The following is a 25,596-nucleotide window of genomic DNA, read 5'->3' as shown; positions in this document are numbered from 1 at the left end:
TGTTATATTTCAGTCTGAATTTCACAGTACAGTATTTAGCACAACACTTATGATTTTAGCATTTACAGATACATTTCTAATCAACAAGGTGTTGACTATGATTTGCTTTGAAAAACAGTATACAGCTTTTCCAAATATTTAATATTACAAACACATTTATACTAAAAAAAAAAGCCAAGGACAGAATCATTCCTTGTTGGGGTCCCTCCAGTAACCCCTTTTTCATCCTACTGTTATCATCTTGCTTCTCATCTGAAATCCTGCTAGTTTACTGTTCCCCAAAACCTGTATATGTGTCAGGAATCAGATCATCAACTAAAATATTAGAATTATGGAAGGTAAACCTCTGAAATCTTTCAAAAATGCCTCAAAATATAAGTATCCTACCATCAGTTACAAACTATATAAAAATTAAGAACTACTTTCACACTGTGTTGAAAGAAACTGCTTTTTTTTTCCCTCCAGGAAAATAAATAGTAATCATATGTATATCTTCAGGTGCCGTATTTAAATGTGATGAGCAAACCTGTTCTTTATCCAAGTAATCAGGATTATAATCTGTACCCTGTGGCTGAGAGGAGGTAGTGTGGAATATCACTAACTTCTTCAAACATACTATGACAACCATAACTCGGCAATAACTTCATCACTTATTTTCAGTAAACAAAGCATGATATATTTTAATGCTGCAAAAAGTTATAGGATGTTAAAAGACACAAGTATAAAAAATGAAGATATATTCTAGGGATCACAGGTATGCATTATGGAATGATTGTTTAACATAATCCATACATCCAGCATTCTAACCTATAAATAACATCTGATATGCTGTCAGATGAGGTTATGTTTAAAATGGATCTAGCAATTCTGACATCATAATTAAAAATGACCAATGTATTTAAAACCTAAAATATTGCCTTGTAGTTAAAAAGTCTAACATAGTGTTTTTAATTATGTTAAAAATTTATTTTTTTTATCACTAAGATAACAATATCTTCTCAGATGAATTAACAACCAGTTATTTTACACAATGTATCTACATAGATTTCAAACTAAGAACATATTTTTGTCATTTTTCCTGAAATTAATAAAAAAGTACTTCTGACTCAATAGCAGTACTAATGAAAACATCACTTTAAGTAAAAATCAAAATATCCCACACCCTTCCATAATCATAAAACATTGACAGCTCAAGAATGCAATAATTATTTTATCAGTGGGGAATTTATACCTGCAATCATGTCGTCCACAGTACTCATCTTCAGCAGTACCTGTTCAATTAAGCCAACTTCCGTGCTGGTCTGTAAATTACGGACACTTTTACGTAGAATTGCAGTGAACATACTCCAGATTTCTGCTTGGCACGTAACATCACAGTGCTCCAAAAGCTCTGACATGCATGTAATGCTCTCTGCATCCTGGATTATAAAGTTCATCTCTAGATCAAATTCACCACCAACCAGCTAAAAAAGAAAACAAGAACAGCATTACAATGTGAAATCCATAGTTTAGTGTCTCTCATACCTTCATAGTGACCAATACAGAATATGTTTCACATGATTAGAGAAGTAATTTTGATAAGAGAAACTCACAGCTATGCTCTGTAAGAGCAAACTAACAATCATGCTATGCAAAAAAAAACTTGTAAAAAATGTACACACTAGTACCATAAAATACTACCTTCAGTTTTGTCACAGTGCTGAATATAGCATCTCAATAAAATAAAATCAAAATATATTTGAAGTATTCCTTCCTATGAAGTAATTTAAATAGTAGCCTGGCCCAGACAGATGTAGTGCAGAACCTGAAAAACTCAAGAAGCAACTGAAGCTTTTCCAACAGTCTCTGAAATTTGCCTACTCAAAAATAAAAAGACACTAAAACTAACTTAGCTTTTTCTCCTGATATAAGCCAACATTTGCCCTTAGTTTTGTATTTGGAAGACCTTACTGCCTTTTCCATTGTCCCACCCAAACAGTCATGCAGTCATGCCCAGAAAAAGAATCAGTGTTCTGCTCTGGACCAACACAGACACAGAAAACTTACATTGCTATACCACAGATCAGCTCATCGTGTGGTCAAGGAAACCTATTGCTGGTGCAAGGGAGAGACTGCACCAGGAGAGGAACAAGCACTCAGATGAGAAGTGAGTTAACAGCAGGACTGATGAAATGACAGCCTGATTCCCATCTATCCAGCTACTGGCAAAACTCGGATAAAGTCCTGAGCTCCAATTAAATAGCACAACTGCCAGGCATGAAATCAGAGGGAGGGAAAAGCAAACCAGCAAAAGAAGGTACAGTCAAGACCAAATATATCTTCAGGAATAGAATTCAACAATTTCGATCACTTGTGCAACTTAAAAAAGCTGAATTCAAGACAACCTACTGAACGGAATATAAAATTTAGCTTAAAAAACCCAATCCCCTTTCAATGGTAGAAACATCCTTCAATTATGAAGGAAACACAGCATGCATCCTAATTTATCCTAATAGCTTTAAAGAATTTTGAAAGCACCAATGTGAAATTTCATAGAGTCATGGAATCACAGAACGCCTTGGGTTGGAAGGCACCTTAAAGATCATCTAGTTCCAACCCCACTGGCAGAGACAGGAACCTTCACTTGACCAGGTTACTCAGAGTCCCATCCAGCCTTGGTCAATATCTCTGGGCAACCTGTTCCAGTGCTTCATCACTCCCACAGTAAAAAATTTCTTCATAATATCTAATCTAAACCTTCCCTCCTTCAGTTTAAGGCCGTCTCCCTCTCAACCTATCAGTACACGCCCTGGTAAAAACTCCCTGTGCAGTTCTCTTTTAGGCCCTCTTTAGGTACTGGAAGGTGCTATAAGGTCTGCCTGGAGTCTTCTGTTCTTCAGGCTGAACAAATTCAACTCTCTCAGCCTGTCAGTAACACTAATTACAGAAACTGTAAATATATTACACAAAATAATGGAATAAATTAATATTAAAATAATTCTAAGACGTTCTGTTCTATTTTTTTTCATGGAGTTATATAATTAAAATTTCAATAACATGTTTTAAAGATATTCAAAGAATTATCTCTTACAAGTGCATAATTTCAACAGTCATTTTTAATAGAAGGCAACTCTGTGGCCTATTTAAAAGCAGTAGGTATTGCCTTCAAATTAAACTCTAAAAAATAAGAAAGTTGAAATACTATGCAAACTTTTTTTGATGGCTAAACCTATCCAAAGCTTCAAAGACTTCTTTCATACCCAATCTTCAGACAATTAATACAAGTAAGCAAGGACAATCTTTGGCTTCCACCCTAATTCATACTTTTCATTCACTTTCAATTACTTCTTCCTCTATCAATTAACTGCTAATAAACAATTTATAATTTTGTAACATAAAAGCTTCTAATATGCTAAATATATAAACTGACTACCTCCTTAGTTCTCCTGAGACATTTAATTACATTCAAATAAAACTATTATCCTAATTATAATTAGTACTTTAATTTAAACCTTGTGACTGCGTATCATATATTTGCATATTTGGTAAACACATAATGTGTAGCAAAGGAAGGCAAAAAAATTCAAGATTAGAAGCACAGTATTTCTATGGTCATTCTTTAGAATAATGAAATAGGTTTGTAGAGTTTTTACTCTCTTTTCAAGAAACCCAGGTGGAGTTTCTATGCAACATGTGCATACTTCATCAGCAATCTGGGTTGTTGCGTTCTCAGATCTCTCTTCACCAGGATGAGCCTCTCTGAGATTACGTTAAAAACACACAGAAGTAAAACAGCCATATGTAGAAGACATTCAATTGAAGTTTCTTAGATGCTTATCCCAAGATGAAATTAAACGCCTCCTGGAAGTATCTACTTTCTTCCAGTTCCTTCAACAGAGGATGTCTAGGATGAAAAATTGTATCTGTGGAATCTTCACCACTGGATACATTCAAAAGCCACATGGTCACAGATCTCAACAACCAGCCTCAGTTGGCCTGGCTTTCACAGAGGGGTTGGATCAGAGAACTTCCAGACTTCTGTTTCAACTCCAAAAATTCTGTGATAATATTTAGATATACTACCTTCAGACTAGATATACTACCAAATTTAGGTGAGGCGAATCCCACCATTTGGTTTTGATAAGATGGACTTAAAAACAAGGAAAAATCCAGTAATGCCTCAGTTGGAATGAAGAGGTGCAATACAGACTGATCCCCTTTCCTCAAACACTATTCATTGTCAAATTCTGGTTAATTTAAATTAATAAACTAATATAGAATGAGTAAAACAGATGGAAATAATTAACTAAAGACTAAAATAAGTCAAACTGTATTTGCTTTCTAACATAAATCAATATACTAATATGTAACATTTAAGACTGAAATGAAGCTCCCATGTCAGTCTGAAGTAACAGGATATTTCAGTACCATTAAAACCAAGACGTCTCATTCTACAAAACATCTCAGAAAATATGCATCAAAAAATACACTGAGGGCTAATAAAATTGCTTTCATGGAGAATCTTCTACTGGGCTACAGACTATCCAGGAGGTGCTACAAGTACTTTACTTGTACAACTGGCAACAAGAAATGTATAGCCCATCAGGGCGACTGCTTATTTCACCAAAGAAAACATTAAAATTTTCCTATTTGCCCTTAACTTCAGTTTAAGTATATTTCAGACAGTAAAAATTATCATAATTATCATTAAAAATCAACTTCCTTAATAAAGGAAACAAATTAATGAACTAATTGACAATAATAGCAAAAATTTAGGAAGGCAGGGGGAGGTGACTTCTTTAAAATAGTCATCCTAAATTCATCATGAATTAAAAATATTAATAGTCTTGATAAAAAGAAGTCTAAGATGACAAGGAAAAGCTAAACAAAAGTGAAGTGAGTATACAGAAATAAATGAACATGGTTAATTTTTGTTCAAGAAATAAAGCAGGTATCTCTGTTCTACAATGTGCATGATCAAATGGAATTCAGCCAATAAAAGAAGTAGATCATTCACTACAAAAAAAAAAAAATCCTCTAACAACATTTCTGCACCTGCACTTCCCAAGGAAGACCGTAGGTAAAGAGGAATAACCAGTCTCCACAACAGGGGGAGGTAACCAGCAGAGAACCACAGTGACAATGAGCTGATAATGTGCTGACACTAATGAAAGGACAAACTTTGCTGAAGAGCCAGAAATCATTAAATGCAGTTACAAAACACCAGCTACTGAGAGCTGCAAAGATTTTTCTGATATCAACTGTCCAGGCAACAATGCTTAAAAATTCAAAATTAGTAAATGCAAAGTAATACTACATTATTATAGTTTTCCTCATGTGTACAGGACAACAGGCCCCAAAGCCTGATATTATCATCCAGAAAAGAGGTCTTGGAGACCCTGAGGATGCTGCTACAAAGAACTATTAAAAACTGCCAATAAGGAACTAAATATTCATAATGAATTTGCAACTTTCTAAGTTGAGAAGAACTGTGGATGCAAACCACATACCAAAAAGTTAAATCATACTTCTATAAAGTAACTTATTTTTAATATAGCGTGTGGAAGATTTCTGTAATAAGACAAATTTTAGCTGGAGTACAACATGAACACTTTGATAGAAATCCTTACAGAAGCCAGTATACCATACCATAAATCAGTGCTCTTATATCATACATCTCAAATACACTCTTTTTTTATGTCAAACACCAAGTCTTTGCACTCTTCAAGGGAATATTTAATATTCAGTGAAGACTATGCTTTCACTGTGATTAAGTATCTTGAAGTATTGCTTTTACTTTGTCATATTCTGCATCTTTCGCGGCACAGCTGTAAGAAATGAAGCGCCAACCCAATGTTCAGATCACGGTTCCAGGTTTGTTGATTGTGGTGAACAAATAATTCCTCCCAAAGTGCTTCTGAACTGCCAGCAATAAGCAAGTTAGACTATATTCCCCATGCTGAGACTGTTTATAACAACAGGTTGGCACTCCTTGCACACTGCTCCAAGAACCTCCCTTAACCTACACCATCATTCTCAAATGCAGCTGCTTTACTTGGAATCTCCATTGTCTCAATATTGTGACCATTCCTCAGTAAGTTTCTACCATTCATCATGCTATGCAATACAAGTATTTCTTCCTAAGTTGCCACATCTCTGCAGAACTTAGGTAGGTCTTTTATGCCCTTTTGATCCTGAACAGAGAAGAAATACTGCCCCAAACACGAGAAGTTGTCTACATATCTCAGATAGTATATTCATACCAGTCCTTGAAATGCAATAAAATACATGCTGCAGAACATCTAGAATTAAATTGTTGGCTTTTGAAAACTGGAATTTTTTAGTACCAGATTCCTCAGATCAAGTTTGGAAGAATGGATTGAAATTAACAGAGAACAGAATATTTCAGTTGGAAGGGACCTAGAAGAATCACCTGGTCCAAGTGCCTGACCACTCTGGGACTGTCTGAAAGCATGAGGAAAGCATGTTGATGACAGCATTATCCAAATGTCTCTTAAACACTGACAGGCTTAGAGCATCAAACACCTTTTCAGAAAGGCTGTTCCAGTGTTTGACCACCTTCTTCACAAAGAAATGCTTCCTAACACCCAATTTAAATTTCCCCTGATGCAGCTTTGAACAATTCCCATGCATCCTGGCCCTGGATACCGGGGAGAAGAGCTCAAAACTTCCCTATCCACTTCCTTTCCTCAGGAAGCCATAGACTGCAACGATTAAAGAAAGTATGTTAGAACTATATAAACCAAACTCTTCAAGCATTTAAATCTCTAAATTTGCAGAGAGATTAATTGCTGTCAAAAAAGCATTTTCTAGCTTCCTTCAAGTTTGAGTCCTATTTGCATTTATTTAAACAAAAATCAACAATATTAATTCCAATACTAGACAGACAGTGCCACTGAAAAATTCAAGTATCACAATAGTATAATTACTACAACCCTATCCAAATCCAGGCCCAATTTGCACCAAGTCACTCCTACATTCTCCTTTCTAATTAACTACTATCAAATTTGCTCTGCTTTTTCTAAAGGCAAAAATAAATGAGGGCATATCACAGTCAACATGACAACAATCATCATCTGTTTTGAACTGAAGCATTTTAGGTTCAAATACATAGACATACAACCAGATTAAAAAAGCCTTTCCTTGCAGCTATATAGGAGGCAAACAGTTTGGAAACAAAGTTATTATTTCTCTTCCTCTCCCCCATGCTCCTCTATCTTTTTAGGCATTGCAAAACAGCTGACTTGGCATTTGACACACGTTTCCACTGGAAAGGAGATGAGAATAGGATTGAAAATCTCTTAAAATCCCAAATCAATTAGTTGTTTTGAAGAGAAAATTAGTAAACATTTAACTCTTGATCACTAAAGCCATCATATAACATTGAAGAATAATTCTTGTCAAAACTGGAACATCTTTTCTACAAAACAACACTGAACTGATTTCATAATCACCAGTGAGAATTCAAAATATGAGAAATCAGGCTGCTACTTTTTCTTTTATAAAGACAGGGCAACAGTATAAGATTAAAACACAGTTGTCAAGAGAAAAGCAGTAGAGGACCCAGGCAGGAAAAAAACAAGTTACTGTTTTCTGGTCATTAACTAAACCATTAAATTTCAAAACAATTAATTCAGATTTTTAGGATGATTCTTCTTCAACTGCATGAAAGATTTCTTTAGGCAAAAGCATTTAGAATGCTAAATGGAATAAATTAAACTCTTCAGTGACAGAAACGTGTGCTGATCATATGCACTTGTTAACCTAAATATATCAATAGAACTACAGAGAAAATCACAGCTAAAAAACACTTAAGAAGGTATGTTTCATAACTGGTATACATTCTTTATTTTTAAATGGTAAATTTAAATTGGTGAATGGTAGTCCTTAGAGATTTGAATTACAGTTATGTGTATCTGGGCTAATTTTCACAATTCTCTTTACCATCATTGGAAAGTAAAAGATGCTTCAGGGAAGTGATTCATCTCAGTGGTTTTAGATGCAACATCAGAATGAAATAAATCTTTTTCAGGGAATGTAGTACTTTTTACTGACTATAAAAGGACAACGAGTTCAGACAGGCACATCTAAAGTAATGTCGGATAAATCTTAACCAATGTGCTCACAATATGGTTTAGAACCAAATGACAGCGCTAAAAAGACTGATTCTCTTGTGAATCATTACAACAGGATGTAATTCTGCACATTAACATATCCCTTTTAAACAAGCCTTCCTTCATTTTAACTTCAAAAACATTTTTACTCTGAATAATATATCGCACATACTCAGCAGTTTGTCACTAAGGGAATGTTACCTAGTAAGTCTATTGACAAATTTAAAGTAATGTGACAAATGAATTCAAATGGTTTTTTTCACTTGCTGAAACAATACAAATGAAGTAACATGGTCAGCATGTAGTACTTTCTATAACGAGCTTGTTATTATACAAGCTTAAAAATATCTCCGTGATTTACCTTTATTTTCTTCTATTTTCCTTTGTGGGAGGAGGATACTCCTGCAGGCAGATCAACTCCAGTGGCAGATCAACTGCATATACGTATGATTTACTGAGACAAGGATCAATTACACTTGGACAGACCACAAGGCTGTATAACCCAGAGCTAATAGTTTAACTTAATAGTTTGCCAGGAGAAAATTACAACTCCTTCTCTCCCCTGCTCTCTTAAACACATACCTGACAATGTTAGACCTTTTCTAAGTATTGTGGATGCTTAAAGAGAAAAAAGGAAAAAAACCACCCCAAACCAAACAAAAAAAACCCCACCAAAATGGGCTATTTGGCACAAATTTCTCAAGCTGTTCTCTACCTAACTGTAAAAACCACTATTTTGGGGTAGGAGAGGAATTAGTCATGTAAAGTTCAAATACCTGCCTTCATAAAAGCTTCTTTAGCACAAGACTCAGATTCTTTGAAATAAAAAGTCCTACCTTAGAGGGATGCAAAAAAGAGATTTTTAAATTGTGACACAAAACAAATATTACCCACTTAGAAGAATTTGCAAAGTAATCCAATCACTTCTGACAAATGAAGACTGGTAAAAGAATTTTACATAAAAGTACCTAATCCAAAACACAAAACCAGAAGTCCTCCTCCTGGTCTATTGTTCCTGTGTCACTAGAAGGAGACATTCTTCCTATTTATTATCTCCATCTCCCCAAAATCACTTTTGGCCAAAGGAGAACATGAGCTTTTAGTTCAAGACGTTAAACCTGAATAATTAAAGACTAAGAAACAAAATTTGCAGGTTTATTTTCAGTGAAGTAAAATTAAAATCATTCTCATACTTGGAACTAATTTGTTTTCAGTTTATCTAGTTCAGTTTCTCCTATAAATTACTTCTGATCTTGACTTAATCACAAAAGAGATCAGCCAGTTAGATAAGGGACTTTCTTACCTCCGAAAAGGGAACAGTTACTGACAATTTATTTTAATAAATAAAACCAAGCAGCTTAGGTTTGCCACACGTCTGAAAGCAAAAATTCAAAATTGATTTTTATGGACTATAAAGAAGTTGATAAGTGAGCACAGATGAAAGAGCATGAAAAATACTATTACTAAACAGATATTACTGGTTAATTTTGCTTTTAATACTTCATAGCCAATTCTTCCCTGTCTTCTCTCATTTTCAAAAATAACTTTAAGATCAAGGTACAGATGCAAGTACAGTATAAGCTCTAATATACAGGCTTCTGATTTCCTAGTTTCAATAACCAGGTATATTTTAAAACAAGTAGCTACTTGGTGGTGTTTTGGAATTGTGCTTTTGTTGTTGTTGTTGTTGTTGTTGTTGTTTTTGCTTTAAAGTATCTTCTTTGTTTCCAAGCCAGAAAAGAAGCAGAAGAAATTGAAACAACTGAGAGTTATGAAAGTCACTAATGAAACACACTCTGAAAAAATAAGTGGTTTTTGTAGCTACTTGTGTAGCCTCTTCTACTAATAAGACTACACATTTGCACTGCTGAAACTTGCACAGCCAAATCTAATAGGTCAGTAGCATCCCTTAGTTATTTTTCAAGAGTCAAAAACTATATGGAGCTTTTTGGGTTTTTTCTTTTTTAGGTAATTTGAATGATATTTTATCTCTGTAAAGCAAACCTTGCAGAGGTTTAACAGTTATCAGAGAGCATCACCAAAAAATTGAAACTCTAAGAAACTTTAAATTTTCAACAATTACACATTGATTTAAATCTAATTTGTATTGCACAGCAAACAATATTACACAACATGTTTGTGCAAACAGCAATGTCTGTTTTTAAAAGAAAACAACTGAAAAATCCCTCAGTGAACATATATGCCTGTTTTCCAAACTTCACATACAGGAGCAAACAGAATGTATTTGCAATGAATACTAATAGACAACTGTAGTCAACAGAAGTTGCCAGTAACTCAGAACAATTGGGTTTTTAAAAATTTTTTGTTTGTTTGTTTACTTTATTCATTTGTTATTATTCAAACATACTTGTCAAAACAATTTTTATTTTGTATGTTAACTCACAGATGCATTCTGTGACTAGAATAAATTGCAACAATACAGATAATGGAATTTTAGTCTTGGAAAATTATGGGGTTTATTTCAGAATAGTCTGTGGGATTGTTCCCAGGTACATCAAAGACACATAACAATTCAAGAAGAAAAATATGACAAAGGATGTTGATCGTGAATATTATGGGGGGGGTGTGTGTGGTACCTACACACTTTGGCTAAGATCACAAAAATAGTGACATACCATCAGGACAAAGGCCACTAGCCCCATGTACTTGCCCACTATCATCTTCATCATATACAGACCCTTAGTCTGTACACCCAAAATCTGTAGTTTGCAGGCTCTTTTATTGTCCCCTTCTTTCCCATGAGGTACAAACAGGAAGACAAAGTGGTTGCTCTATGAGGGCATTACCTGTTTTTCCTCACTATTCAGGAGCTCTCTTATGTGCCACTTGCCTTGCTGAATACCACTTGCCATAAACCCAGCTTGGTTTTTTTATACCACTGCACTGTTGTTTGGTAAGAAAAGGAATTACTTATATTTCTCTATTAAGATTAAGCTAGCTATTACCTAATTTAATTTCTAAAATTAAATAATTCATTTTTAAAGTATCCCCTTCTGTTGTCCATCTCTCTCTTAAGTTTTGGTTTTCTTTAGGGTCTTTCACGGCTTTCATTTTGAAATGTTTCATTTCCCGCTTGTCACAAAAGACTGTACAACTCTTAAAAGCCCAGAAACTATAAATCATGGCTATGCAATATTTAAAACCAAAACAGTTCTAATGAACTTAGTTATGACAGTGCCATTTTCCAGCTGATACCTATAGGTGTACATTAATGATTAATGGCAGAGTGATAGCCCAAGTAAACCACAATGCCAGGTAAAAATGATCTCAAACACTGAAGAGAGATGTGCACAGCACTGGTCTTCCCCTCAGCTTCATTTTGCTGAAAAGCAGGAGCTTAAAGGGAAGAACAGTGTCCTTAATTCTCAACATCCTGCTCTTGCTTACATCAATAATTTTGAGATATGTAGTAACACTTTTGTTTGGTATCAACATTTTGAGACTTTCCAGTGGCAATGTTCATCACCAACTAGAGAAGCTCTACATTCAATTCCAACACACTCATTTTCATCAATCTTTCTTTTCTAATTAACTACTTACAATGCAGTCCTCTTCCCCAAAAAGTTAACATGGGAGAAAACAACCCGGTGTTTGGCACAGTGAAAAGCCCTCTCTCATTTCTGAACAGTGACTCTTTAGTGACTCTTTAGTGACTATAGAACTAATATTGGACATGTGATACAGTTCCCTTTAATTCTCTGTGTGTAACATAACTAGGTAAAAGCCAACAGTAAACAGAGGAAGTGCCAAGCAGAATTTTCCCTATTAAAAAGATATATAGATTGCAGGAAATAGTAACAAAACAGCATCTATTATAGAGTTAAAGCTTATCAATGGAGCACAAGCGAAGATGTCCTGTAGAACCTACCTAATTGTTATTAAGACTGAAATGCCCATTGAGTATATTTTATAAATAAGCACAATAAAAAGTAGAAACCAGCATGGTTTTACCTCAAAACTTTTGTTCCCTTGATAAGTGCATGTTCTCATGTAAATTTTAATTTATAGCTAGCAAAACCCTTCTAAACCTAATTAGTTGTTACCAAACCCAATAATTTCTCAGGAAATACCATAATTTGCAAAAGTGCTATGGTGCCTAGTAGGAGAAAAAATGCAGAATACATATACATGAATTTAAGGTGTCATGGCTGGAAAAATCAATAGTCAGACTCCTTAACAATGGCTATATAACTCCTGTTGCTTTTCAGTTTTGGTAGCTTGTTAAATTTTCAAGCAAAGATAGTCCATAAATTCTTTAAGGTTCTGTGTTTCTTAAGAAAATCAAGACAAGTTATACTATTTGTTACATTTTTCTTGTCCTCAGAAGTGCACAAGATAAAGGACAGGAATTGTGCTTTAAAAACTCTTAAAACTTTTCTAAACCAATTTATTCTTTTCAAGTCCTTAAAAGAAGAAGCACCCCTTGGTTATAAGGGCAATTTCTGATACCATGTTTTGTAAGGCTAGGATTTTTTAACCAGATTTGTCAATATTTGTCTGCTTTGCTTCTCTAAATAACTCTCAAATAATGTAAGAAAATTGTTCTAGTTTGTGGCTGGACTCCCACAGGGTTTTAGCTGTCATTAATGATTTAAGATCTTTTTTGTGCCATGATAAAATCCAAAACCTCAATTGCTAAAGGAGGCAGCACACAGACCATAATGAATTGTTTTACAAACCTTTAAGTGCATCCTAATTGCCTTCCCCCAAGCTTCTTGTTAATTTATTATGCAGTTCTTCATCCAGTAAAATATTTTTTTAACTTATAAATGATAACACAGCTGAGAACAAAGGCCAGAATTATACAGTAATACAGGAGATGCAACTCTAATCACAAAGGATTATTTTAGAGGAGGAAACTGAAAGGCAGATAAATAAGTGTAAGAAACAATTTATTAGTGGTCAGTTTCCCTTATGTAAGAAGCTTATTGGATCTTCATTACATGAAGTATCTCAGCATTTGAAACTCAGTGACAAGAGGCCAAGTATCTACAAAAAGTGTAACAGTATAGGCTGGGCATATACTGCATTTTCTCCATTATAGCATCCCAACCTCCCACTACTTGTGACACAAGAATCTCTTGTTCCAGAAATAGAGTCTTTGTTTCAATAAGCTAATAGATTTTTTTCAATAATTTCTCTGATTAGTTTCTGAACTCTCAATTTTTTGAGCCTTCACACCCCATAGTAAGGAGTCCCACATTTTTCCCATGATTTGTGTAAAAATATCTTGCTATACACCTGCCACAGGATTATATAATTTCAGCCCTCTGCTACTTGCATTTTGAAAAGCAGAAATCAGGTTCTATCACATTATTCCCTTTATTCTCTTATATTTCAAATAAACTTGGTCATCTCTTTTCCAAGCTGAGCAATCCTACTTTGTTAAGTCACTTCTCATCTTAAATCTACATTTAATCACACTTCTTACCCTTCATATTTTTTGCTACTCCTAATATTTTCTTTTGAGACTGGAAATCACCAGGACTTCATACAACATTCAAAATACAGACATATTATTAATTTATAGAGTTTCATAAAAATGACTCTTGTATTGCTCATTTTTCCTTTTTAATGCTTCCTTATATTTAATTTGCTTTTATGACTGCTACTAAGAACCAAAACATTTTCCACAAAGCTAACATCACTGCGAGGCCATTTATAATAATGTTTGTGAGAGTGCACAGTTAATATAGGGTAGCAGATATGAAGTGAAGTTAGAACTTCTATTACTCCCTATGAGATAAAGAGAAAACAGTCTTCTGAAAAACCTTCTTATAGTTTACACAACAAAAACATAGTAACATAAGCACTATACTTCCCTGTAAACAACACCAAACCCTTCCCATTCATGATTCTCATCATAAGCTACATTTATACATAATTACTAAACCAAATTTCAAATGAAAGGATAGTTCTACTAATAAAGAATTAGGATAATGAACTCTCTCCTCCCTCTCATCAGCACATTATCTCTTAGCTGGTTCACTAAAAAAAAAAAAAAAAAAACCAAGAGAAGTGCTTACAAAAAATATGGTGAAGAGGCAACAATATTTTTTCAGTAAAATACTCCATCACTCCTTAACATTTCTTCCATGTTTTGTTACTATTCCTATTCATCATTCACTTAGCTAATGAAGCTTAGAGGGAACACTTAAGGATGCACTTTTATCTTCTCTCTAAGACTCAGTGTCAGATTTTGAAAACAATATTACTGTGGTCTGAGTTTCAAACACTCCATCTGCAAATCTAATTACAGAGCTCCATCTGTACTGAGCATTCTTCTCAAGGCATCATGTAACTGAGTAAAAGCAAAATCACATATCATTCAATTTGATTACAAGACAACTACAGATGAAGTGTCAATAAGTACAGGGATAGATCTTACATAGTGGAGGAAATCCAAGTGTTCTTAATTGCATTAAAGGAGAAATTCCTACTTTGCTTAGTTAAAAATCCTTAAATATTGCCAAAGTACAAAAAATTTTATGATGATTTTTTTCTCAGCACATAAGTAAGATTTTCCTCTAATCATCAGAAGCAAATTATCAACTTATTAGTAAGAAGAATTAAAAAAAAAAATAGGAGGGGTCTGTAAGAAAAGAGGGTTTTAATCACATTAGAAAACATTTTCAATCACAGTCCTTCTATGTAGCCATGTTTTATTAATGAAGACTTTAGTTCTAAAATAATCAGTTGTCATTTGAAGTAATTATGTTTGGTGATGCCTAACATATTCTTCAACCATATTTTGGAAAAGAAATTAGAACACAAAGGACTTAATACACCTAACTTATTAAAAAATTAAAAAAAAAAAAAATATCCCCAGCATTCTAGTCACACTTAAATGAGAAAGTAAGGGGAAAAAAAAATCAAATCAAATTAGAAGTCATTCACATGAGACACCAGTTCAACTTGATATTTGACTGGTTTTGTATCATCTCAAAAGAACTTAAACATGTTTTTGTTTGGGGGAAAAGTATAAAACACTAAGCAGTAAATAAAAGAACTTCAAGATCTTCTCAAATGGCTGGATTTAGTTACTTTCAACTTCTTATACAATTTAGAAAGGGGAAAACAACATAAAAAGGAACTATAGTTACAGTTCAGCCTTTAAAAATATCTAATGCCATAAATCCAGCAGAATCTATCAAAAGGACTTTTCAGATCTCATTTTAAACACTCCAAATTGAAATATGCATATGTGAATGTTAAAGAGCAACAGACACTTTGAGAAAGGCAATATGAAAGTATTATTTTGCTATTCTGTATTTTTACCTTATGAAATACATTATTTTATTTTGAATATTTAACATTAATTTATATTATTTATAACTAATTAATAAAGTATATAAATTCTAATTTTCATTAAAATGTCTACAATCATATCCACAGGCCTATGTCTTACTTCATTATGATTAACATGGAGAATGTGGTTTTCCCCTTCTGTCTGCTGTGAAACAGAATCAATGCTTAATTTAGGTGAAAATGTTACTTCAGAGGAAATGAAACAGTTATATAAATGGGAAAAGCATAGTTATTTAAATAATAATAATCCATAAAAGCTCTTTCATAAGTGAGGTCTTCAGAAACAATTATCAACTGGCAAAATAGAAAATTTATTCCGGTGCTCTTTAATCAAATAGATTATAATCAGAAGCAGTATGCCAATTCATCCTATGTGTAAACAGATGAGAACAACTTTGCAAGAACATAGTCAATAAAATGACTGTAAAATCTTGATCAAAGGTTCAAGCATCTCTCCTTCCAGTATTGCTCCCAACTTTTATTACGTGGCAAATCTAATGATATTTTTAACTTACTGAATACAGGCAATAACCATAATTGTATTCTCCAAAAAAACTACTTCCCTTTCAGTTGCTTCAGTTAACAAAACAATTAATTATTCCATTCATTCTTCTTGAGACACTTCCATTTAAGATATAGTTGGGGTTTACCTCCTCAAAAAATGTCACATTTAAACCCTCTTCATAACAGAAGTTACAGAAGTTACACGAGGGAGGAAAAAATCCACCTTTTTCCAACCATAGCACTACCAGGACTTTGAACACCAGTAGCCAGACTAAGTTCTACTTTTTGTATCTTTTAAACAAAAGATGGCTTTGTTCTGATTCTGAAGGTCTAAGTAATTTACCAATTACTCTTTATTTCTGTATTTGCTTTACATTTCTCATTTGTCTAGGCAGCAAGAAAATCCACAAAAATATGTATCTAGTCATAACTAGCTAAACACAATTAAAGCACATGAAAAGTTGCAAAACCAAACTGTGACTGCTCTTAACAACCAGAAGAAAATTAATAGCTCAATAATAAAGTGGGCATCACTCCCAAAGAAAAACAGGGCATGCTCTAACTTTCGTGTAACAAGGTTATTATACCTACTCAGAACCACAATGTTCGCAAATGAACTATGGCAGTACCAAAAACATTTATCACTTAAAACCACCTGAATCTGTAACAGTTTGTCCTCCAAGAAGTGCCAGTGAAACTTCTGGTGTAAAATTTAACTTAGTATATGTCACTCCCTCCTCAGTCCCACAGAGTCAAGGGTTCACTTCTGAATGCTTCTCCTATGGAGTTCTATGTGGAAAGAATCATCCATTGAGGTACTGTCACACAACTTCCAAATGCCTCTTCTGTGTTGAAAAGTAATCTCTAGTACTGTAAATAATACTATTTTCAATACCAGTGACAATACTGATGCAAATTTGATCTAGCCTAGACACTTCCCCCTCCCTTTGCTGATGACTCAGATCCACATTTTGCTAACATACTGCAGGTTTGATTGACACTGAGAAATTTAAATTTGATTTTTCCCTCATCAATAAAGATGCTTTTTTACCAGCCTCCCTCCTAACCTGATTGTCGATCCAAGCTAAGTAGTTACTGCAATGCAACGCAAGAGCATCTTGACGCATGCACAAATTCTCCCCCAAGGTTTTGGTAGCAGTGGCCATGCTGAAGGAGGCTGTGCCAGCCCTCAGTCCAACCACAGACACTCATGTGCAATATGGGGAGAACTCATGAGGTGAGAGAGAGGGATAAATACTTCCTTGCCCATTTTCACTCTAGTTTAAGGGCCATGTCAACCACTCTATACTGGCACTACAGGAGGTTGTTTACTTAATTTAAAGTCAATAAATATTATAAAGAATTCAAAGGTTAATTTAAGATTGAATTGGCTTGGGTGGAGTTTTTTTTTTTGGGGGGGAGTTGATTTTCTTGCCTATTTTGTTTTGGAACAGGTTAAAGATCTGAGACCGCAGTATCATGGATTGAACACTATTAGATCCCATCTTGCTCACTTCATAGAACAGAGGAGCAGATATAGTCATAGCTTCCCTACTTTTTAGGCTTGTACCAGAACAAATGGACACACAGTGGGCACAGGATACATTTAAGTAAAATTATTCACTTAGGGCACGAGTACATTTGAAGGAGACTTCATATTGACAAGCACTCAAGTGCATTTACTATGTGAAACACTTTTGTTAATAACATCTGCTCTGATTTTAGCTAGAATTTTAACAAACTTACTGTGCTGTTAATCAACAAAAGTCACACTAATTGCATTTCTAATAAGTGATTTCAGAGTTACACCAATTAAAATAAAAATGTAAAAACTGTAATAGACAAGGTACATAAAAAAGGCTAAGTTTACATATAAAAATACCACACAGTCTGAGGAACATAATAAAAGAAAGACAGCATGCCCTTTCATTAATGGTCACAGGTAAAAAAAAAAAAATGAAACAGTTATCCAAACTATCTTTAACAATACATGACAACACAGAAAGTATGCAAAAGCAAACCAAGTTGGTGTAAAGTACCTTATTATCAAAATTCCCATAACCCTTGCTCTCTCAGCTCAAGACATTTAAAATATCTTAGAAGACTAAATAGTAATTTCCACAAAGCTCTCTCATCTGATTAATTTCTTGATATGCCAGATTCCTGACCAAATCACATATACAATAGTGTTAATATTTATGAGACACTACAGTTGCCTATAAGCATATATATTTAATGACCTCTCTTTTAAAATTAATAACTATTTATTAAAGCCACTAATAAAGTTATTTAATCAATGACATAAAACCTATTTTTCCTGCAATAAATAACTGGAATTTTATCTCAAACCATAAAATCTAGGAACATAGACACATGAAGACTATTAGTGTGAATTAGTTGAATAAGTATTTTCTATTTCAAATGGTGTGCCATCAGCTGCAGTACAGATGTTTCAGGCTTAGTACATTTTCTAATACTTCATTACATGGCAGTTCATTATTATGTGTTTCTGTTTTACAAACTTAATTTCCTTATATGACAAGGTCACCCAACTAGTTGACCAAGGGAAGTCAGTAGATGTGGCTGTTTTTATTTCAGCAAAGCTTCTGATACCATCTCTTATAGTGCCCTTCTGGACTAAATGTCCAGGGCATGGCTAGACAAGTCCATAATAGGCTGGATGAACAACTGGCTGACAGGTTGGGCTCAAAGGTTTGTAGTAAATCAGGTAACATCAGGCTAGTGGCCAGCCACTAGTGGGGTTCTCTGAAGCTCAGTATTAGGGCCAGTGTTCTGCAAGGTTTTTATAAATGATCTTGATGCAGGAATTGAATGTACATTAAGTAACTTTGCTGATGATATTAAATTAGGAGGTGTTATAGACTCCCTTGAGGGTAGAGAGGCCTTACAGAGAGATATGGATAGACTAGGGAGCTGGGCAATGAACAACTACATGAAATTTTTCAAGGCAAGTACTGGATTCTCCACCTGAGATGGGTGTAATCCTGGTTATATGTACAAACTGGGGGACAAGAGGCTGGAGAACAGCCCTGCAGAAAGGAATTTGGGGGTCCTGGTTGATGGCAAGTTGAAGTCAGCAGTGTGCCCTGGCAGTCAAAAGGCCAACTACATCCTCAGGTGAATCACCAGTTGGTCAGGGGAGGGAATTGTGCCACTCTGCTCTGCACTGGGGCAGCCTCACCTTGAGAATGCAGCTTTGGGCACCACAATGAAAGGACACCAAACTTTTAGTGTGTCCAGTGGAGGGCAACCTTGCAAGACAGTGAAATGTCTTGAAGGGCAAAGACTTATGAGAAGTGGCTGAGGTCACTTGGTTTGTTCAGCTTGGAGGACAGAAGGCTGAGGGGTGACCTCATTGCCAAGAGGTGACCTCATTGCATTATACACCTTCCTGACGGTGGGCAGCAGAGTAGGAAGTGCTGAACTTTCTCTGTGGTGACAAGCCATAGGACATGAGGAAATAGAATGAAGCTGCATCAGAGGAAGCTCAGATTGGACATTAGGAAAAGCTGTTTAAGTCTTCTCACAGACTGAGCACTTGAACATATTCCGTATTTTAAATGCTATGCATTCTTTCATGCAGCACAAATGATGTAACATTTACTGTTACATCAATAGCTGTTGCTGCCTGTTCCAAGCTTCCCTTCCCCCTCCCCAAGACACTTGCCTGTGCCATGTGTTCTGAACTCCTTTGTTCCAAGCGCGGGCAAAACCAAATGTAACTCAAACTCTTTAGAAGTGTCTGATTGGCCGGTCACCCCAGGTCCGCCCCCAGTCCTCCCCTTTCCCCTTCTCCAAATAAAAGAAAGACCCGAGAGGGGGCCCACCCTCTTTGGCTTTGCAATCCTTCTGTGAACATCTGTATGTCTCTGTCTCTCTTTGAAAGCTTCTAATTGCAGGAATTAGGCAAACTGAAGGCTATATTTCTCCCTCTTCGCCTCTACTGGTGGTACCAGTTTTGCAGCTACCATTTGCCGCTTTTAGAGCTACTGAAATGCTGGATTGCCCGTGCTACCTCTCTAGGCGGCCCGAGGCTTTCTAAGGCATTGAACTACGAGCCTAGTCGGTAAAAAGCTGAAAGTATCTCCACAAATAGCAACCAGAATCACAAGACAATAAACATCAATTTGTAATCATGTTTAATAAGATAAATATGAAAATGTCCAAAGTTAAAAGCTGCATGCTGTAAAAATAATTAAAACATTATAGTCTTTAGAAAAGGCATTTTAAGATGTATGTGGTCACAACCAAACTAGACTTAGCACTCACAATATGTGAAAACATGAAGAAATCATGTGACAAAAGACATGAATGAACAAATGCCTTATCTATCACATTATATCAAAATATAACAAAAGTAATTGTGGTCAGATGCTTACAGTTTCATACACAAGCTTTAGGCCACTAGAGTATCACAGGGTATTTTTCCTTCCTTTTAATCTGAAATTGTCAAATCTGGAAAAAAACTAAACAGTAAAGTAATTTCCATCTTCTCAAAGGGCAAAAATCAACAACAACTCAGGAAGCTTCAAATTACAGAAAGCAGAATATTCCACATAGTTACTAAGTAAATCTATTAAGATGTCTTTACAAAAGCACTGTCTAGATATTAGCAGTCTTCCAAATGGTTGTGAAACACAAGAGCCAATCTGAGAAAATTCTGAAAGTACACATTCAAAGTTGAACATACTGAAAAATCTTTGTAATGTTTTACTAGCAGTATAACCTACATGAACCTCTCTGCTCTTCAATAAATAGTCATTTATAACAGGCAGAAATGATCTTAACTGCAGATACTAAGCATGCTTCTCAATTTCTTTCTACAAATATTTATTTCCTGAAGATGTCCAGAATTCATCACACTGAAAATAGGAATATAGTCAAAACTTGGTAACTGAAGATGGTATACATAAGGGATGTATATTGCCAAGTTCAGGTACAGGAAAGATGCTAGGAAAGCTATGGAAGTACACACGGCCTCCTCAAGATGTTTAACGGGCAGGTAAAATTGTTTGACTCATACAGGCTTACGTATCTGATTCTTAAGGATTTTGACTACTGGTATAAATAAATATTTGACAAATACATGACAGTTGCAACTATCATCTTCTCACTATTTTCTAAACAAAGTTTCTTCAGCTACAGAAGTTTAATGTAACAAAGTCCAAATGAACAGTTAAAGACACTAGCCACTAGATGGATGAACCTGACTGAAAGAGAAAGGTAGGCACACAGCCAAGGTTTGAGCCGAAATTTGGGTAGTGAGGAAAGTCGAGGGCTGCACCAAACACGTGGGGGAAAAAAAAAAAAAAAAGATGGCTGGATGAAGGTCAGACAACCAGGTGCTTTAGCAAGTATTCAGAGCACACATCTGCCTTACTCATCTGCAGAACAGGAATCTCAGAAAGGCTTTTCAAGAGCCACAGCTGCTGAAGCCCCAGATATCTCCCAAATCCATATGCACAAGACTGTCTGAAAACAAAGGAACTACAGATTGGACAGATTAAGTAGTCTACAGTGACTCAGCTAGAAAAAAATCAGCCATTACATAGCATTTAAGATGACATTTTTAAAGTCCTTTGAAATAATTAGTTAAACATCTGACACTAAACATGCATTGCTTTTATTCTGCAAGCTATAAAGGATATATCTGGGATCCACCTTTTATTTTCTCAGATTTCCTGAAGTTTTGTTTTGCTTTTGTTTTGATGGGGTTTTTTTTACTGCTACTGTGTTTAATAATGATTACAAATTCTAACATGACACATTAGGGCTACCAGTCTGGTTAAAATGGAAGAGGACAAAAAAGCAAATTCCTTTTTGTTTTCTTCTGATATTCCCGCTGTGATACAAACTTCACACTTTCCTAAAAACAGACCAGAATCTGGTAATAAGGAGCGATGTCTATGTTAAGGGCTCTCTTTCCATTTAAGAAAAGATGCAGCAACCCTGGGCTGGTGCTGGGAAAAAGTTTTAACAGGGTGTGAAGAGAGGAGAGTAAGAAACTTCTTCCTTAGCAAACAAGAGGTCCCATGAGAGAAATACATACTTTCTCAGTCATTAGTGACCACAAAACAACAGAAGATACTTCAAACCCTTGAACTGACTCCCACACATGAAAACACTTAACACTTTCTGTATCAACTAGTCACTTTCAATTACTCTCCTTATGCTGAAAATCAATGACTAAAACCCAATCCTAAAATAATCATCAGGTTCGGGATTTCAGTTTCAGGCTCTACCACCTGAAAAACTAGGAGATTTGAAGTACTAAACTCTTTAGAAAAAACTCTTCATGGAAAGGTTACTGAGCATTGGAATAGGCTGCTCAGGGATGTGGTTGAGTCCCCACCCTTAGAGGTATTTAAAAAACTTGTAGGTGTGGAACTGAAGGACATAGTTTAGTGGTGAACTTGGCAGTACTAGGTTAATGTTTGGACTCAATAACCTTAAAGGTCTTTTCCAATCTAAATGATTCTATGATTCTATACTTAGAGACATCCTAAACAGTCATATAGAGAGCTAAAAAACCCCCAGTTTAATCACCCCAAACTTTAAATAAATAAATAAACTCACCACACCACCATCCCATTCCTACTCCAATTCACAAGGTGAAACCAAAATTTTTCAGAGTTTAAATAAAATTCTTAATGAACAGAGACATATACATCCCCAAACCCCTGGGTTTCATCACATACCTCCTGTAGGTGAGAGACTGTGAGTGAAGTTACCACTGCAGTGTTTATACACAAAAGTGAAACATTTCCTATTGCTGATGGGAAGGCTTCAAGGAAAGGAGGAGCATAGAAAACATTTACTAAAGTTTCAGTAAAACAAATAACCTCCAGAATTTCCTTTTGATCAGTTAACATTTTGCTGAAAATTTCTGTAACTGAAATTGCCTTGACCAGGACAAGTGGAAAGTTCCCCTGAGAAGACTAACATAAGATTCTTAATACCACCACACTGATTTTGAGCTATTTTAGTGCTAACTCCATGGAAAGAAAGACATAATTGTTCATTCAAAAGGCTGCTAAAATTTCCATTACAAAATACACTTATAAAAGGCCTTTACTTTGTGTTTTCATTATGAGAAGGAGATGAGAAACTAGGTTACTTTCTGTACTTTAATGCAAGCTTCAGAGACTGGTGTACAGAATCAACCAATGCTACCTCTACAGTAAAAAAATCAGTTCTGATGAAGCTTAGCAAACTTGAAGCAACTAAGGAGTCCAGTTATGGGCAGTTATCTTTTAAGTTTTTAGGCTATTTGCTGTGTCAATCATCACACTGAAGAAACACTCAAATAGAAACATATGCATTTGATTCACTTAATTTGATCGCAAATTTGGTAATTGAATCCTTAAACTATAAGATGGTTTTACAAAATTGGTAGAAATTATTAATACTTATGTATTTATATGCAATGTTTGTAAGAAAAATATACTAAAGCTTTCTTACTGATGAAACTTTATTTAAATATAACTAATGCCCCTCTATATCAAGAGCACCCATACAAACGCTTTTTGTTATTTGACTCTTCCACCTTGCAAGATTATGTTCTTTTATCCCTTTATTTTGATTTATTCCCCTTTGACAAGAAAGAGGCTTCTGACTAGAAGGACGGATGATTAAAAAGACTATCCACTGTAAAAAATGGTTTCCTCTGATTCCTGCATACAGAAGACGGAATACCATGGCACTTATACAAAATTGCTCACTGAGGTCATGGCTTTATCAGATGGGAGGACACCAAGAAAAAATACCTTATGTCACAATATGGTTCATAAATATCTAGAATTGAAGGAAATATAACACTTAAGTTCTACTACTCTACAACACAGACATTAAGAACAAAAGCAGAGACAGTGAGTAAAAGTTTACATCATCAGATGCACACACTTAACAAAAGTAATTACCATAACGTGATGTTTACTTCCATGTGAGAGCTTGATTACAAACATACTCAGACCTCCACTTATATGATGGTTACAGTGTAATGCTCAGAAAATTCCTGTTAAATGGGATTTTAGGTTAAGGACCTGATGTTGGTATTAAATACAATTATTTCACCAAGCGTCTGCTCTGGACTGAATACCTGTGATACTGACAAAAATAGCAATGGAAAAAAATGTTTGCATCCCTTAAGCCACTTGCAAAATGTTCGTTTGCTCTTCTCGGAATGGCACTCTAAAATGCAGCAGCTGTCAGAATGAATTTTTGATGTTGTATTCAAATTGAAGCAAATTATGAAGTTCTTCCAAAAGAAACACGAGATTGCCTGTGCTTAGATCTGGTAAAGAACCTATAAACAGATCCAAAATCTTAATTTAAAATAATATATAGTAAGAAGACATGGATACTTTACTAACTCCTGGGTAAATTCTTCCTGTGATTTTCATTCAATTAGAAATGTACATCTCATTTTCAATTTGCCCATGAAGCTTTTGCCCATTTGTTCTTCTGATGTTTCTTGTCACTAAATTAACAAGACTTTTATTACAGAAAATCTTACCACAAAGAAGTCCCTACACTTCAGATCAAGTCACACCTCATCTCTTTTGATACATTCATTTGACTGAGCTTTATGTCATTTCCTGCAAGATGTTCTCTCACAGATATAAAACAAATTACTTTTGAAGGCTAGTAGACAGGAGAAAAAAAAATAGAAAGAAGCTTTAGGCATACCAGGGAATCAAACTAAAATTAAAAACAAAAAGTTTAAAATGTGTAATATATGTACTGTTACAGAGAAACTTACATGAGTATACATTTTAAAGAATTTATGCACAAATATTAGAAAAAAAGAAGAAAGTGAAAAAGAAAGGAGTTGAGAGAAACCTAACAACCACTTACTTTTAGAATTTTATTATCCTTTTAACAATACATAAACCTAAACAAATGAATATTAAAAAACTTTTTCTCCTAAGCAGCACTCAGGATTTCTTCCAAGAAAATAAACATGAAAAAACCCTCTCAATCACACTTTTTTGTTTAATTCTTTAGAAAAACAATTGCATCCCTGAGTTCCTCACTCATCTGAGCCCAGCAAATACAAAGGCTTAATTCCATTTAATTTTGTCAAATTGCTAAGTGACTCAAGTATTTTTCTTTCATGTAATCTTAACAGAGATATAAAGGAGATCCTCTTTTTAGTCTTTCCTCCCGTTGCTCGTACTTAAAAATGTCCTATCTTCTTCCTTCCTAATTCACTGTTCTTTCTTCTTGACATTATCCTCCCGTTTTTCACTAATTATGCAAGGTTTTTTTGCTCTGTAAATACAGCTAAATCATAGTATTCAAAATTTGTTTATAAACCCAAATATAATGTTTTAACTTTAAGTTCTATTTTTTTCTGAATGAATACAAAATAGGGGTTTTTTGTATTCATTTGTTGAACTGGGAGGTTTTTCTAAAGATGTACCAGAAGAAGAATCACTGAAATTACCCTAATTATTGAACAGAGCTAATATATGTAAAAGCAGTGTATAAAAATATGCATGGAAGTACAAGTAAGAAATAGGGAGGTTTATGTGGACTGTCCTATATATTAATGCTTACATTTTACCCATATATTGGTTTCTAAATGCTCACTTCTCCATTTGCTATTCCTTGTTCATGAATTTAC

At 34.8% G+C, this 25,596-nt stretch overlaps 1 protein-coding gene across 12 annotated transcripts in view; it reads right to left on the bottom strand.

Annotated features, from left to right (window-relative positions):
• The window catches only part of NBEA (neurobeachin), a 467,485-nt gene that overhangs the window by 387,123 nt on the left and 54,766 nt on the right, over window positions 1–25,596 (bottom strand). For all 12 annotated transcript variants that reach the window (XM_048295094.1, XM_048295084.1, XM_048295082.1 and 9 more), the window contains exon 2: window positions 1,232–1,463. In XM_048295094.1, coding sequence (XP_048151051.1) covers window positions 1,232–1,463 — 232 coding nt within the window. The remainder of the gene's footprint in view (window positions 1–1,231; window positions 1,464–25,596) is intronic.

The sequence above is a fragment of the Corvus hawaiiensis genome, chromosome 2 (genome assembly GCF_020740725.1).
Source record: "Corvus hawaiiensis isolate bCorHaw1 chromosome 2, bCorHaw1.pri.cur, whole genome shotgun sequence".
NCBI lineage: Eukaryota > Metazoa > Chordata > Aves > Passeriformes > Corvidae > Corvus > Corvus hawaiiensis.
Note: the sequence above shows the minus strand (reverse complement) of the source record. Positions and strands in the feature narration are given on the sequence as shown.